The following is a 16,781-nucleotide window of genomic DNA, read 5'->3' as shown; positions in this document are numbered from 1 at the left end:
GCAATCTTGATTCCAGCTTGTGCTTCATCCAGCCCGGCATTTCGCATGATGTACTCTGCATATAAGTTAAATAAGCAGGATGACAATATACAGCCTTGACATACTCCTTTCCCAATCTGGAATCAGTCTGTTGTTCCACGTCCAGTTCTAACTGTTGCTTCTTGACCTGCATACAGATTTCTCAGGAGGCAGCTCAGGTGGTCTGGTATTCCTATCTCTTTCAGAATTTTCCACAGTTTGTTGTGATCCAGCCAAAGGCTTTGGTGTAGTCAATAAAGCAGATGTTTTTCTAGAACATGGAATATATCTCCATTTATTTCTTCTTTGATATATTTTATCAGTTTTACAGTTCTCCTCATATAGATCTCTCTTGTAGCTGTTTTATGAGATTTGTATTTAATTTTTACAGTTTTGATGTAAATGGTAGTATGTTTTTAATTTCAAATTCCCCTTGTTCACTGCTGGTATACAGGAAAGTGGTCACTTTTGTAAAGTGATCTTGCATCCTGTGATGACTTTTGTAAAGTGACCTTGCATCCTACAATGTTGCTATTATTACTTATTAGTTTTTTTTTTTGGTTGCTAATTCTTTTGGATTTTTTCTACATAGGCAATAATGACATCTTTGAGTAAAAATTTTATTTCTTCTTTCCTAATCTGTATACTTTTTCTTGCCTAATAACATCAGCTAGGACTTCCAGTACAATGCTGAAAAGCATTGGTGAGAGAGGATGTCCTTGACTTGTTCCTGGTCTCTTTGTTGTTTTTCACAGTTCTGGAGGCTCAGAAGTTCAAAATTAAGGTGTCTGCAGGACCACGCTCTCTTAAATGCTGTCGGGATAAACTGTTCTGTGCCCTTCTCTTACCTTCTAGTGTTCCCTGATTTGCAGTTGCATAACTCCCATAGTCTCACAGTGTTCTTCCTCTGTCTTCACATCTTATAAAGATATTACTTATATCAGACTAAGGGCCCACACTACTTTCTATGATCTCATCTTCACTGATTACATCTGCAATGACTTGATTTTCAAATAAAGTCACATTCTGTAGTGGCATTGGGAGCTTCAACACATCTTTTTGGAGGACCCAATCCAACCTATAAGAAGTCTTTACTATGTAAGTAAAACTATGCTAAGTTGCTTCAGTCATCTCTGACTCTACTGATTGCAACCTGCCAGGCTCCTCTGTCCATGGGATTCTCCAGACAAGAATATGGCAGTGGGTTGCCATTTCCTTCTCAGAGATCTTCCCAACCGAGGGATTGAACCCACGTCTCTTTTGTCTCTTTACTACCTGCACCACCTGAGAAGTCCAAGTAAAACTGACAAATTAGTAAAACAAAACCAAAAAAATCCACAAAAAATCCACCAGGACAAGAACAGGCAATTAACTCTCATAAACTATATATACACACACTCACACAGATATAGCACACTACATTTAAGAATTCATGAATCCTTCCTCTAACCCTGTTCCTCCACAAGACATCCTCATGTCAATGACTGACACCAACCTGCATCCAGTTGCTAGGGACATACCAAGGCATCATTCAGGAATCCCCCCTTCCCCTCATTAACCACAACCGAGGATCAGGACTATAACCAAAAGTAGGGTCTGGCTGCTTGTCATTCAAAAAGTCAATAAAGAGGCAAGGTTGTTGGAAAGGAAAGTTTGCTTTACTTTGGATGCCAGCAGCTAGGGTATGGGGGGTGTAGAGGGTGGACACCTGTCCAAAGGCCAACTCCGCCCCCTGAAAATCAGTGGACAAGAGCTTTTATAGGCTGAGGGAAGGGGCTACATGCAGAAACTGTACAGTCAGCTCTGACAATCACCTTGAAATTGGTCATCAGTGGTCTGATCAGTGTCACCTTGGTTGTTTTAAGTACAGTTAGTCTTCAGTTTCAGGGTTGGTTTGTTCTCACTTCTTTGAAGCCAATTCTTGGAATTGTGGCAGCTTATGTCATGGTTTCCCTGGTGGCTCAGAGGTTAAAGCGTCTGCCTGCAATGTGGGAGACCTGGGTTCGATCCCTGGGTCAGGAAGATCCCCTGGAGAAGGAAATGGCAACCCACCCCAGTATTCTTTCCTGGAGAATCCCATGGACAGAGGAGCCTGGTGGGCTACAGTCCATGGGTCGCAAAGGGTTGGACACAACTGAGCGACTTCACTTCACTTCATGTCATGGTTACAGTCTGGTCATTATGTGGTTAACTTCTACCTGGTTGGGGTTTCAGTAACCATAAGACAGCTCACAGGATTTGGCTCAGAATGTTATCTATAGTGCTTGAGAAGGAAGGAAAGGTCCTTGACTTTGTTTATGGACTAAATTATTATTACTTGGTCTCCTTGACTGCTTTCCTTTGTTTCTGCATGTTCTTACTTCTCTGATTAAACTTACTATGTAGCTAAAGTTTTCCACAGACAAAAGGCAGAGGACGTACAAGGCAATGACCTCAGGGTCCTGCTGTTTTATGACCAGTTGATTTTACTTCATTGGTACCTTCCATATCCCTCCAGTTATCTAGTCGTACCACCTACAAAGCTACGATGATCTCTGGTCCGGACTACTACTGCAACCTCCAAGACAAATCTCTTTGATTCCACTTTTGTTCCCTTACAGTAAAGTGAAACTGGTTTGTATGGGGCAGTTTCAGTTTTTACTTGTTGTTTGACACCCTGTCCAGTTAGCAACCTCTTTCATTTGCAAAAGGATCCCCATCTGGATGATAAATTATATGGTCACCCTACCTTACAGTCTTTTCTTCTCAGAGTAGCTAAAGTCACTTTTTAAAATATAAATTAGATCATGTTATTCCCCTGCTTAAGACCCTTCCAAGATTTCTTATTACATAAGAATAAAATCCAAATTCCTTATCGTGGTCTACAGGCCTTAGCCAACTCTGTCCGTCACTTACATTCTAGCCCCACTGGCCTTTTGATTCCTCCAGTTAGTCATGCGCCTTCTTATTTCCAATCTTTGCTTTTGCTACACCCTTTGCTGTTACTTTATTCCCCAAGATCTTCTCCTAACAAATCTGTCATTTTGTTCTCAGATCAAATATTAACTCTTCAGAGAGGTCTTCTTTGAAGACACAATCTAACGTTCCCAAACCCACCTAAGTTGTTCTCTATTATACTGTTCACTTATTTCTTAGTTTATTGCTATTTCCCCACTAGAACATAGGTTCACTTTCACCTTGTTCGCCTTTGGTACCCAGGGACAGAGCATGTGCTCAACAAGTATTTAATGAGAGAATGAATCACTACCTACAACCAAAAAAAAAAGAATTAAAACCATGACAACTCACAGAATCTAGCTATCAAACCAGCAAATACTGAAAAACCAAAAATGCCTTACTTTTCTTTCTAACACTCTCTGTATCATCTGATAGGACACCTATGTGATTGTTTACTCTTTGTCTCCCTCTGACTAAAATGAAATCTCCACAAAAACAAGGACTTGGTTTTGTATTTTTAGCTGCATTCTTAGCAACTGTATGCCAACAAGAGTGTCTGGCATATAGTAAGTGTTCCATAATTATTTACATATTTGGTAAATTGACAGTATCTAGGGGTAAGTAAGTAGTAGAGAAAGGGGTACGGTGAGAATATAATTGGTGTACAATTTCTGTAGGAAATTTGACAATATATATCAAAAGTCCTGGAAGAGGGCATACCTTTAGACTTAGCAATCTCACTTCTAAGAGGAACTTATCCTAAACAAACGAACAAAGGTACAAAGATTATTTATGAGGAAATTTCTGACTTGTTTTATAATAGAGAAAATTTAGAAATGGCAGCATAATACCCATTTATAGGAAAAGGTACATGTAATTATAAATCTGTATAATGAAATACATTATAAATATTGGTGAAAATGTATATTTGTTGATGTAGAAAAGTGTATTAAGACAAAAAGGCAAACCAAAGAAAGAAGTATAGCAAGATTTCATTTTTGCAAAAACACAGTGGGAGACACATTTGTGTATGAGCGCACACTGGCACTCACAAAGAAAAGTTTAGGCAGGCATACTTCAAAATGTTAGCATTGGTTATCTTTGTATGGTGAGATTAATGGCAATTAAAATTTTCTTTTGTATACATTTCTCAGCCTTTGTAATTAGGCCAACCAAAATTAGCTGAACATGTTCTGCTTTTATAAGTGTGTGTGTAGGGGGAAGAGGGGGAAGCAATAAATATAAACACAGACACATTTCATCAACTTACTGAAGTCTAAAGCCCAGGTTAAGACCAGAAGTTCAGAAACATCAACTTCAGCATAGGAGGTGGCTTTCTGATTTCCTGAATTCAAGCAAGTTGTTTCCCCTCAGTCAATATTTGCAAAAAAGAAAAAAAAAATCACAAAACTTGTTTCTTTTATTTCATTGCTTGCCAAGCTTAAGAAAACAGCATAAAGGGTAGCAAAAGCTATCATTTATGTTGGGCACTATCCTTGCATTGTTTCATTAAAAACCTTCTAATGGTCCTGCCAGGTAGGTATTCATGTTCTCAAATGCAGAAGGTGAAAGAGACAACAGAACTTGCCAAAGCTCCCAGAGCTGTTGGGCGGTTGGGAAGTAGAGTTGGGGGAGTTCTTGATTTAAACAGAGGTTTCTCTGACCTCAGGGCCTTGAGGAAAAGCTGAACAAAGGTGCTTAAGAGTCTCTTAATGCCTCTGATATTTGTGTGGTTATCCTACCACCCTTATAACTTGCAAGAAGGATAAAAGGAGAACCAGCCAGGAATTCTGAGAAAGCCGGAGTAAATATCTGGAGAAGCGAGATTTACACTGGGTGCTACTCTGGAACGTACCTTTCACTTCTCTTCAGTTCTAAACGGCTCCCACTCAAAATGCTTGATTGAGTGGTCATAGAGGAGGAGGGGAAGTTTGTGAGCACCCCTATGTATGTGCAAGGAGGGTTACAGCACATATCACAGACTTGGCTAAGGATGACATCTGGACACTTGAAGAAGGAAGCTGGCTCAGGATGACGGGAGGTGGACACCACTTGGGTGGAAAAAGCAAAGTTGGTAGGAAGTACAAAGTTAAAGGGGGACTGAGAAGGAGGAGGAGGGAAGAGGAAAAACTAGGAGAGGCAGTTGAGGGTTATTCTGCAGTACTTTTTTCTTCCACCTTTTTTCTTTCTACTTACTTTCCCTTGATGATCTCAATCATAATTAGACCTTCAGTACTTCTTTCTATTTAGATAATTACCAAATCTTTCCAATCCTGACTGTTCTCCAGAGTTCAAGTCCTCTGAGGCCCAAACTGAATGCAGCTTTTCTGCCACCTTAAGCCTGCTTCTGTTATATTCACTCTCACCACCAAACGACCATCTGAACTGCTCTCTCCCCCATTCCATCAACCACTTTCATCCAACAAATATATCTAGTATGTCCCCCCCCTCACTGTACTAGGGACATCCAGTCACTTTTACCTTGAAAATCTCTTGTCTGTCCATCTCTTCTAAATTATTTACTGAAAGTTATAGAGAATTCCTCTTGCTTGAACCATGGCCAACACAGCAGTATAAGTTAATTGGTTTTGCATGCCATTCATTCTTATAGTGACCTCCTAGATTTAACACTATACCTGAGACACAGAAGTGGCTCACAGTGGAGGCTTAGGGACTCAAAACGCTGGGAAGGGGATTGGAGGAGCAGAAGCTGGACTTGTATTGATTAAGTATTTACATAGGAAGAAAGGCATTTACAAATAACATCAGCTTGACAATTCTGTTATTTCTGGGGTGTGGCTTTAAGAGGCTAGGAAGATTGTTGGAAGTCTGATGTTGAGAGTCTCCTGATACCGAAAAAGCCTCGCCCACCTCCCATCCTTTTGAGTATTCTATAGCTACTTGTTGATTCTATCACCTTCTATGACAGAAGCCAGGAATGCTGTGTTCTTCATCGTATCCCCAGCTCTTAGTACCACCTGGCCCATAGTAGGGGCTCAATAAATATCTGTGGAGGATTCTAGAAAGGCAGGGACCATAGATGTTTTATTCACCACTTTAGGCAGAAGGACAAAGACGAGCCCGAGGGGTAAAGAAATCGTGGATATTTCCCTCCCTATTCCTTTAGAGCTTGGTAAATGTTTGCGAAGCGCCATAAACCGCCCTCCCGCACAACTCCAAAATCTGGCCCCTCGCTCGACTGCCAGGCCCTGGAGCTTGGCCACCGTCGGGCCCAGGCCCCAGCTTCCCTCCCTCCCCGCCCGGGCTCCTGTTACCTCTCTGCACACATCTGTACACACCACAGGCCAAACAATTACGCGCTCCCGCACGCCCGCCTCGAGGTCCGGGTCTCCTCAGAGGACCCCGTATGTCCCCGGCCCCCGCCCAAGGCTCGGGGCAGCCCGCGGCCTGGCCTGAGGACCGCCGCCGGCTGTGGGCTCCAGCGGCCCCCACACCTGGCGCGCCAGGACCTCGTCCATGTGCCCGGCGGCCACTCTCCAGCCTCAGCCGCTCTCGGGCTTGAGCGCGGAGCCCGGGAGGCCCAGCTTCTCGACCCGGGGCCCGCCGCGCTCCTCGGGGCGAGTAACACCGGGAAGGCGGGAAGCGGCTGCAGCTGCGAGGCGCCCGGGGGCGGGCGGCGGAGCCGCGGAAAGCAGCGGGCTGGGCCGAGGGCTGTGCGAGCGGCGGGGGCTCCGGCCGCAGCGGGGCTCGGCGAGCGGCGGCTCGCTCACTCACCACAGTCCGGCGGGGCAGCGCGCCGGGGGTCCGGGACAGGGCCCGGCGGAGCCTCCGCGCCCGGCCCGAGCGGGTCCCCCCGGAGCTCTCGGAGCCGCTGTCGTCCGAGATCACAATGAAGTCCTCCATGGCTGCGGGACCGGCCGAGGCAGCGCGCGGGCGACCAGCGACCCTGGCGGCAGCGACTTCGGTTCCTGCCGCTGAGGTGGGGACCGACGACAGCCAGAGCTCTCAGCCCGCTGGCCCCGCCCCTTCCCGCCCCGCCGGCCCCGCCCCCTGCCCTCCGGGGGCCCGCCCCCTGGCGGCGGGCGGCGGGCGGCCGAGTCAGGGCCGTCCTCACGGTACTTGGCAGGGGCCCTGGTTCTCCCTTCCAGAGGAGAAAACGGAGAGGAGGGGAAAGATCAAGTCGCAGCCGGCTTGGGCTGGTGTTGGGGCCGGTCGCGCGGGACGCTGAGGCTGTGAGGGCTTTCCCCGCTGCTTCCAACTGACTCCAGTGTGAAGTGAGGTGTGAATAGGCCTTTCCAACCACCATAAAGGGCTTCAACGGACTCACCCGGCGAGGCCCGTTGAGTATGGGGCCCAGGCTTGGATTGGCGGAGTGCGGTTAGGTGGGGGGGATTGACTGAAGGTGGGAGAGCTGGCCTTTGGTTGAGTAGGGGGAGAAAGGCCCCCTTCTTTGTGCACACATGCAGGCCTCTCTGTAGGATCACTTCCCAGAAGTGGAGTTACTGAGTCGAAGGCGCTGTTGCTGTTGTTTAGATAAGTGAGGCAGAATAACTAAGTTGTACCAATTTGCGGGTTTCACCAACAATCTATGTCACTCAGGAATTTAAACTGAGATTTAGAGATTTGTTCAGTTGATAGCAGGATCAGAGATTGGGAAAAAATGCACAAAGAAAAGCAGCGAAGGAGCAGACAGTTGTGAATAGTTAGAGGTAATGAAGAGCAAAAAAGATAACCCAGTGGACGGAGAAGTGGTCAGTAATTCATATAGGATAGGAATTGTGTTACAATAAATGTGGAGTATTGACCCAATCTTGCTGCTCAGGCTCTAGCAGTTTGGCAACATGTTATTAACAGATCCAAAGGAAAATGAGTTTATCAAAAAGGGAATTGGTTCCTAAAGGAATGGCTATCAGGTGCTATCTAAGCACCTTCTAGAGCAGCGATTCTCAAACCTTAGTGAGGATCAGAATCACCCACGAGGCTTGTTAAAGCAGACGCCTGGACCCCACCCCAGAGTTTCTGATTTAGTAGGTATGAGGTGGGGCCACCCAAATTCATTTTTAACGAGAACCCAGGTGGATGTCAGTGCTGGTATTGTGGGGTCCACTGCATCGAAAACCCACAGGTCAGTGGCCAACAGATGGTATGTTTGAAATCATGGTATGTTTGGTGGTATGTTTGAAATCATCCTTGTGAAGGGATTCATTAAGTTTTTTATCTTCACCAAATGCCATTAAACATTTAGTTTAACTTCTTTTCTGGGTTTCTGTGACTTGCACCTGTGTTACGACTTCTTTTCATTCTCCTTAGCTGACTTAGTAAGTCCTCTAACTTACTCCTTAAATTAAAGAGTTCCTCATGATCTTTGCATACTCTGCCTACACAATCTCAACCATTTCCAATGCTTTAATGATACTTTTTATGGTGGTAACTCCCATATGTTTATCTTCAGCCCAGCCCTGTCTTCAAAGTTCCAGATGTATATATCCAAATGTCTGTTGAGCCTCACAGGCTTCTCAAGTTGAGTATGTCCAAAAGTGAACTCAAAAATACCTGTCCCCTACCCTGTGAACTCCGGGAGCTGGTGATGGACAGGGAGGCCTGGCGTGCGATTCATGGGGTCGCAAAGAGTCAGACACGACTGAGCGACTGAACTGAACTGAACTGAACTGAACTGAACCCTGTTCTCCAGAAATAAAGCCTGTTTCTTCTCTGTGTTCCCTCCTTCAGTGACTGGTGGTACCACCAGCCAGTATTGCTCAAGTCAGAAATCTGAGCTTTATGCTCTCAACAAATCCTATCTCTTTTACCCCCTAAATAATTCTTGCACTCACTTGCATATCTACGTCTCTCACCTTAGCTCTTGCTCCTGGTAAGTAGGGATGAGGAGAAGGGAGAAAGAATGTTCTCTGCAAGACTGTCTATGAAGAGTTGTCTGCTCATTTTCTTTTGGTTTTTGCTACTTTAGTAACAGTTCTCCTAATGTGTCAGAAGTCCAGATACCAGCTCTCTTACTTGGACTGGGAACATCCTTGCTTTCTGGGGCCTCCCCTGTGCACTCTCTAATGTAGCAGGGGTCAGTCTCAACTCTTTCTCCCGGGACATCCCCATCAGTCCCTGCCAGGGGTAGTCTAATATATAGCCTTTTGTTGTTGGGAGATCCTTGTCTAGAGGAGCTTCGTGGGGAGCGATAGCAAGGGACTGAAGTCTTGGCCATCTTCTGTGCTCTCCAGTTGACTCATGCATGGAGAATTTACAGGTAACTCAAGGAGGAAAGGAATGCAGGCAACTCCCATCTTGGTGCCCTTCTGTCAGCATCAACTAGCTCTCCCCACCCTTCCTTCACCACAAAGGTTATCAGGGGCTTGTTGAGGCAATAGTTCAGTGACTTTGAGACAGGGTCTCATCTTGGGGAGTAGAGAGAGTAGTTTATTGCATTTTAAACTGTGGGAAGGGATTGGAGAACAAAATGAATGGCTTGCATCTTCTTTAGCTAGGGAAAAGCAAATGGATGGTTGCTATCTATAATAAGTGATGTTCATTCATAGATATATGGAACTAACTGGAAAAAATTCAAATATCTACCTCTGTTGCAGAAAATATGATAACGTGATAAATATTAGTAGCTGACTTTCAAGCATATAACTAGTGATAAGACTTTAGGGGCACAGCAGTTTTATGATTGTCTGTATCTTTCTCATCAGCCATCCTGCCTGAAACTCAAGAAATATAGAATCCCTGGGAATGTAATGTGAGTACACTTGCAAAGTTCCTTGTCCTTAGCTGGCAAGCTAAATGGATGAATACTAGCCCTGAGGTTGCCTTTCTTAAAACCATAAGTAGTGTCACTTATGTTTTCTTGGCTATCCTGGATCTTTATTGAAGTAGGCTGTTTACTCAAGACTTCCAAATTTATGATGATGTCTTTTTCAGAAATTAGTATGTATGTGTATTTTTATTTTTCTTCTGGGTGACTTATTTTTTCCAGATTTAATGAGATACAATTGACATATAACATTGTGTAAGTTTTAAATTTGTGATGTTTTGATGTATGTATATGTTGAGAAGTGTTCACCACAATAAGGTTAGTTAACACATCTTTTCCCAGGTAGCACTAGTGATAAAGAACCCACTTGCAGGAGACGTAAGAGATTCAGGTTCAACCTCTGGGTCAGGAAGATTCCCTGGAGGAGGGCATGGCAAATCCACTCCATGCCCCACTCCATGTATTCTTGCTTGAAGAAACCCATGGAGAGAGGAGGCTGGCAGTCTATGGTCCATTGAGTCACAAAGAGTCAGGGATAACTGACTTTTTTTTAACACATAGTACAGCACATCTTTTACGTTACATAATAACCATTTTGTTTTTGTTGTTATGGTGAGAACAGTAAAGAAACGTTCAAGTATATTACACAGTATTGTTATCTGTAGTCATCATGCTATGCATTAGATCCCTGGAACTTATTCATCTTATAATTGAAAGGTTATAATTTTAACCAACATCTTTCCCAGCCCCCAGACACCAGCAGCCCCCATTCTACTCTCATTTTCTGTAAGTTTGCTGTTTTTAGATTTCATGTGTAAGTGAGATCACAGAGTATTTATCTTCCTCTGTACAACTATTTCACTTAGCATAGTGCCCTCAAGATCTATCCATATGGTCCCAAATGGTAGGATTTTCTTCTTTTTTTTTTGTGGCTGAATAATATTTGTGTGTCTGTTTTGCAAGGTGACACTTCTTCATGACTTATTCCCCTCAATCATACATAAATTGGAAGGATAATGCAGCCATTTATTCCTCAAATGTATACACTAATGAATGAGTTCCCACTAGGTGCCAGGCACGTTGTTAGGGGTTGGGAATGCAACAGTGAGCAAGACAGCCCTGGCCTCAATCTCCACAGTGTTTTGTTGTTGGTCAGTCACTCAGCTGAGTCCAGATCTTTGGAACCCCATGGACTGCAGCACGCCAGGCGTCCCTGTCCTTCACCATCTCTTGGAGCTTGCTCAAACTCATGTGCGTTATGTTAGTGATACCTTCCAACCATCTCATTCTCTGCCTCCCCTTTTCCTCCTGCCTTCAATCTTTCCCAGCTCAAGGTCTTTTCTGAGTCAACTCTTCACATCAAGTAGCCAAAGTATTGGAGCTTCAGTTTCAGCATCAGTCCTTCCAATGAATATTTAGAACTAATTTCCTTTAGGATTCACTGGTTTGATCTCCTTGCAGTCCAAAGGACTCTCAAGAGTCTTCTCCAACACCACAGTTCAAAAGCATCAGTTCTTTGGTGCTCAGCCTTCTTTATGGTCCAACTCTCACACCCATACATGACTACTGGAAAAACCATAGCTTTGACTAGACAGACCTTTGTTGGCAAAGTAATGTCTCTGCTTTTTAATACATTGTCTAGGTTTGTCGTAGCTTTTATTCCAAGGAGCAAGCATTGCCACAGAGATTAGCAATGAAGAAAAAGTATCTCTTGTCTATGAATGAAGAAAAGAAATCCTGATCCCTTACTTTCTTTTTCTGAAATAATTTTTAATTAAAAATTTATAGTACATGAAAAAATAATACATAAAAATGCAAATCAAAACCACAGTGAGATACCATTTCACACCCATTACAGTGGCTCATTATTTTAGAAAAGAAGTGAGGATGGGAAACAAGTTTTGGCAAGGATGTGGAGAAATTGGAACCCTCAATCATGGGAATGTAAAATGGTGCAGCTGCTGTGGAGAACAGTTTGGCAGTTCCTCAAAAAGGTAGAATTACCATATGAACCAGCAATTCTGGATATTTTCCCAAAAGCATTGAAAGCAGAAACTCAAACAGATACTTATCCACCAATCTTCATAGTATTATTCAAAATAGCCAAAGGTGGAAATCAAGTATTCATCAACAGATAAATGGGTAAACAAAATGTGGTATATCCACATAATGGAATTCTACTCAGCCTTAAAAAGGGTGGAAAATATGACATATGCTACACCATGGATGAAAATTGAGAAACCTATGCTAAATATAATAAGCCTGTCAAAAGGGACAAATATTTTACGATTCTACTAATATGAGTTACCTTTAATAGGTAAATTCATAGAGACAGAAAAATATTGGTTATCAGAGGTAGGGGGAAGGGAAATGGGGAGTTATTTAATGGGGGCAGAGTTTCTATTTGGGATAATGAAAAAGTTCTAGAAATGAAGAGTGGTGAAGTTTGTATAATACTGTGACTTTACTACTGAATTGTGCATTTAAAAATGGCTATAATGTGAATTTTATGTGTATTTTAATCACAACATGTGAATACTTTCCTTTTACTAGAAAATTAAACATTATAGACAAGATTAGAGCCCTCTTTGACCACTTCCTTCATCCTGATTCTAGTCACCCCTGTTCAGTGCTTCTGTGCTTACTTCGCTAGAGTTTTTTTTTTTTTTTAATATTTATATGTATTCATATGTACTTAACCAAAATGCTATGTATTTTCAGCTTTATCCAAAAAACATATCTGCTTTAGTATGGAGATGTGAATCCATGGTTTGCAGTGAAAATGTTCTAAGCAGCAAGGCTACCTGGCTTATTAATGGAGACTTCTTTTTTTTTTTTGATGGATATACATCTTTAAAAAGTTTTTTTTTCTTTTTTTCAGTTTTCTTTTTTTGTTGTTGTTGTGGCAGGGTTAGTGCCTGCAGACCCACTTTTGTTTATGCTAAAGCTGGCCAGCTCAGGTTTCACTCCTGCCCTAGGGAACACTCTGTTCTCCTTGCTGAATTCCAGGTATAGACTCCCAGTTTCGGGTCACTGCTCTTTTTTGCACAGGGCTGCTTTAGTAGGCAGTCTCTCAGTGTGCATAACTTTATTTAAATCATTTTCTTTTCCTTTTCCCATTTCTATTACAGCTTCTAGTTTGCAGAAATATCAAATAGATGTCAGAATTTATATTAAAAAATTTTTATCTTCTGTGTTCAAAGATGATGCATCCTCATTCTGAGAAAATTAAGGCAATTTAGAATGGTTGCAAAGCAGAATGTATATGCATTTTGATAATCTTTCCAGACATTTCTTAATGTAATTACCCACAGGTGCCAACACATAATTTTACATAAGTAGGATCATACTATGTACATAGTATTGCAATTTGCTTTTTTAAATTAAAAAAGGAAATCTATATAGTTTTCTGTGTCAGTGAATAGATATACAAACCCATTTTTGACTCACAACAATACTTTTAAAAATAGAATGGGATTTGCTCTTATTCTATAGAAAAGCACAAAGAAGCAAACATTCTCCCAACCTTGAATGCTTACAGGGAACAGTTTGTTAAATTAAAAGAAACACATCTATGTGATTAAAAAATTCATACTACAAAAAGTTCCCTTTTTGGGGGGGTGACTTCCCTTGTGGTTCAGCTGCTAAAGAGTCTGCCTGCAACATGGGAAACCTGTGTTTGATCCCTGGGTTGGGAAGATCTCCTGGAGAAGGGAAATGCTACCCACTCTAGTATTCTGGCCTGGAGAATTCCATGGACTATCCAGTCCATGGGGTCGCAAAGGGTCGGACACTACTAAGCAACTTTCACTTTCAAAAAGTTATAAAGTAAAAAGTGAATGTTGAGAGCCACGCTCCCTTTCTTAGTTCATTTACCCAAGGCTAAAATGCCTTTCTTAGTTTCTTGTGAATCCTTCAAAACATACAGAATTATTTACATATACTTATTTCTGTCTCTTTTTTTGTCTTTAACACAAAAGATCATAGTATACAGTTACTTACTTTGCTTTTATCATTTAATACATTATGGGGTTAGTTCCCTAACAGGAAGGTATAAAATATAGTATCGTATAATATAATATGCATGCATGCTACATCACTTCAGTTGTGTCCAACTCTTTGCAACCCTGTGAACTATAGCCTGCCAGGCTTCTCTGTCCATGGGATTCTCCAGGCAAGAATACTGGAGTGGGTTGCCATGCCTTCCTCCAGACCTTCCTGACCCAGGGATCAAACCTGCACCCCTTACGTCTCCTATAATTGCAGGTGGTATTTGCAGGTGGGTTCTTTACCACTGGTGCCACCTGGGAAGCCTATAATATAATATAATATATGATAAATATATTTCTGGGCTGCTAAAAAAGTCAGTTGTTAGAATGTGCCACAATTTATTTAATCAGTTTCCTATCATGGTAACTTTGACTGTTGCTAGAGTTTTCCTTGTTTGTTTATTGTAGGTTTTGATTTTACTGTTACAAATAATATTACAAGAATACCTATGTACTTATGTTACCGAGTCCAAGCTTGTTTCGCTGGCCACACAACAGGCCAATGACTCGGAGACGAGGTGTTGAGGCAAAGTATGTGACTTTTTTGCATTCACAATGAAAAGCAAGTCAAAGAAATGATTACAACATAGAGTCAGAATTGATTCTTCTCTTCAACATTTATCTTAAGAAGTCTTGCCAGCATATCCACAGAGAGAATCCTAAGCAGTGAGGACTGGGTTAAAGGATGTATGTGTCTTACATTTTGAACGAAATTACCAAATTATTTTCCAGAAAGCTTGTATATAATATGCCAACAAAAGTGTCTGAGGACTTGTTTCCTAAAATTCCACAAGCACTGGTTATCAAAAGTTTTAGTTGTTGCCAATCAAATACATTCAAATTAGTTTCTTGTTCTGATTTGCATTTACTGTAGTATGAATGAAGTTGGGATACTTTAAAAATGTTCATTGGCCATTTGTAGTTTTTTCCTTGAAACGTTTATTCACTGTGATTTTCTCCTGGGCTGTTCATCTTTTTCAATAGTTACCAGTAGAAGATGGCGGAGGAATAGGATGGGGAGACCACTTTCTCCCCCACAAATTCATCGAAAGAGCATTTGAATGCTGAGCAAATTCCACAAAACAACTTCTGAACGCTGGCAGAGGACATCAGGCACCCAGAAAGTCAGCCCATTGTCTTTGAAAGGAGTTAGGACAAAATATAAAAGATACAGAGAGACAAAAGAATTAGGGACAGAGACCCGTCCTGGGGAGGGAGCCTTAAAAGAGAAGTTTCCAAACACCAGGAAGCTCTCTTCACCGGCAGGTCTGTGGGGAGTTTTGGAATCTCAGAGGACAACATAACTGGGAGGAAAAATAAATAAAACCCATAGATTATGTGCCTAATGGCAACTCCCAGGGGAGAAGTAGCCCAGACGCTTGCATCCACCACCAGCAAGCAGGGGCTGAACAGGGAGGTGCGGGCTGCGTTGCTTAGGGTAAGGACCAGGCCTGAATGCCCTGAGGGCAATCTGAGGGAGCTCACGTGAGACAGCAACCCAAACTGTGGGATAACCAGAAAGAGAGAGGGAAAAAAAAAAAGGAAAGAGAGAGAGAACTTTTCCATGAAAATCTCTAACCTAAGGCACTGCTGGCGGCTCACAGAACAAAGGACTGAGCAAATACCAGAGGAAAGCTAGCCGGCTGCGGGCTGGCCCATCCCCCGCTGGAGGCAGGGAGGCAGGCGGAGGCAGCCAGAGCTGGAAAGGGGCAATCTTGCCCCAGAGTCAGCATCCTCTACCAAACTGCGAGCAGGCTCCCAGTTGCTAACCAAGACTTCCTGGGATTCTGGACTGTTGACATCCACCAGGAGGGTTGCAGCCAGAGATCAGGGCCTCAGAGGAGACACACGACACACCTGAGATGCCGCTCCTGCTGCGCACCCAGGAAACTGAGCAGCTGGGATGGAGGAGGTGATAAGACTCACTGGCCCACCTAGGGAGAGTGCACTCGCCAAGCACCTGGCCACCTGAGCTGCTTGGACCTGAGAGGGGCACAAAACGCAGGCCCAACCGAGTCTGTGCCTTCGTGGAGTACCCGAGAACCTGAACCTGAGCAGCTTAGACCTGGGAAGTGCACGCAACCCAGGGCCCGCTTTAGGCAGTTCCCCTGCAGAGCAACCTGGAGCCTGAGCAGTGTAGACCAGGAAAGCACACATACTGTGAGTGGGGGCAAACCCAGTGTGGCCCAGACACTGGGAGCACTCCCCATACACGCCAGTGATATTTGTTTTCAGTGTTCCTCCCTCCCTACAGCACGACTGAACAAGTGAGCCTAAATAAGTGACCACCTCTGCCCCCTTGTGTCAGGGTGGAAATTAAGCACTGAAGAGACTTGCAAACAGAAGAAGCCAAAATAAACAGAGGGAACCGCTTTGGAAGTGACAGGTGCAACAGATTAAAACCCTGTAGTTAGCACCAACTACATTGGAAGGGGCCTATAGGTCTTGAGAAGTATAAGCTGGAACAAGGGACTATCTGAAACTGAACTGACCCCACACTGCCTGTAACAGCTCCAGAGAAATTCCTAGATACATTTTTACTATTATCATTTTTTAAATTAAAAAAATTTTTAAAAAATTTTAAGTCCTCTATTACTCCTTTAATTTTCATTTTTTATGACCAACCTAAATAGCATATCAAAAGCAGAGACATTACTTTGCTGACTAAGGTCCATCTAGTCAAGGCTATGGTTTTTCCAGTAGCCATGTATGGATGTGAGAGTTGGACTGTGAAGAAGGCTGAGTGCTGAAGAATTGATGCTTTTGAACTGTGGTGTTGGAGAAGACTCTTGAGAGACCCTTGGACTGCAAGGAGATCCAACCAGTCCATTCTAAAGGAGATTAGCCCTGGGATTTCTTTGGAAGGAATGATGCTAAAGCTGAAACTCCAGTACTTTGGCCACCTGATGCGAAGAGTTGACTCATTGGAAAAGACTTTGATGCTGGGAGGGATTGGGGGCAGGAGAAGAAGGGGACGACCGAGGATGAGATGGCTGGATGGCATCACTGACTCGATGGACGTGAGTCTGAGTGAACTCCGGGAGTTGGTG

General features: G+C 43.2%; 1 protein-coding gene across 1 annotated transcript in view; it reads right to left on the bottom strand.

Annotated features, from left to right (window-relative positions):
* LOC120853595 (SUMO-interacting motif-containing protein 1-like) overlaps window positions 1-6,880 on the bottom strand; it is a 74,635-nt gene extending 67,755 nt beyond the window's left edge. The window contains exon 1 of the mRNA XM_040227554.1: window positions 6,691-6,880. Coding sequence (XP_040083488.1) covers window positions 6,691-6,819 — 129 coding nt within the window. The 5' untranslated portion in view covers window positions 6,820-6,880. The remainder of the gene's footprint in view (window positions 1-6,690) is intronic.
* Window positions 6,881-16,781: the final 9,901 nt, after the last annotated feature.

The sequence above is a fragment of the Oryx dammah genome, unplaced genomic scaffold (genome assembly GCF_014754425.2).
Source record: "Oryx dammah isolate SB20612 unplaced genomic scaffold, SCBI_Odam_1.1 HiC_scaffold_26, whole genome shotgun sequence".
In the NCBI taxonomy this organism is placed as follows: Eukaryota; Metazoa; Chordata; class Mammalia; order Artiodactyla; family Bovidae; genus Oryx; species Oryx dammah.
Note: the sequence above shows the minus strand (reverse complement) of the source record. Positions and strands in the feature narration are given on the sequence as shown.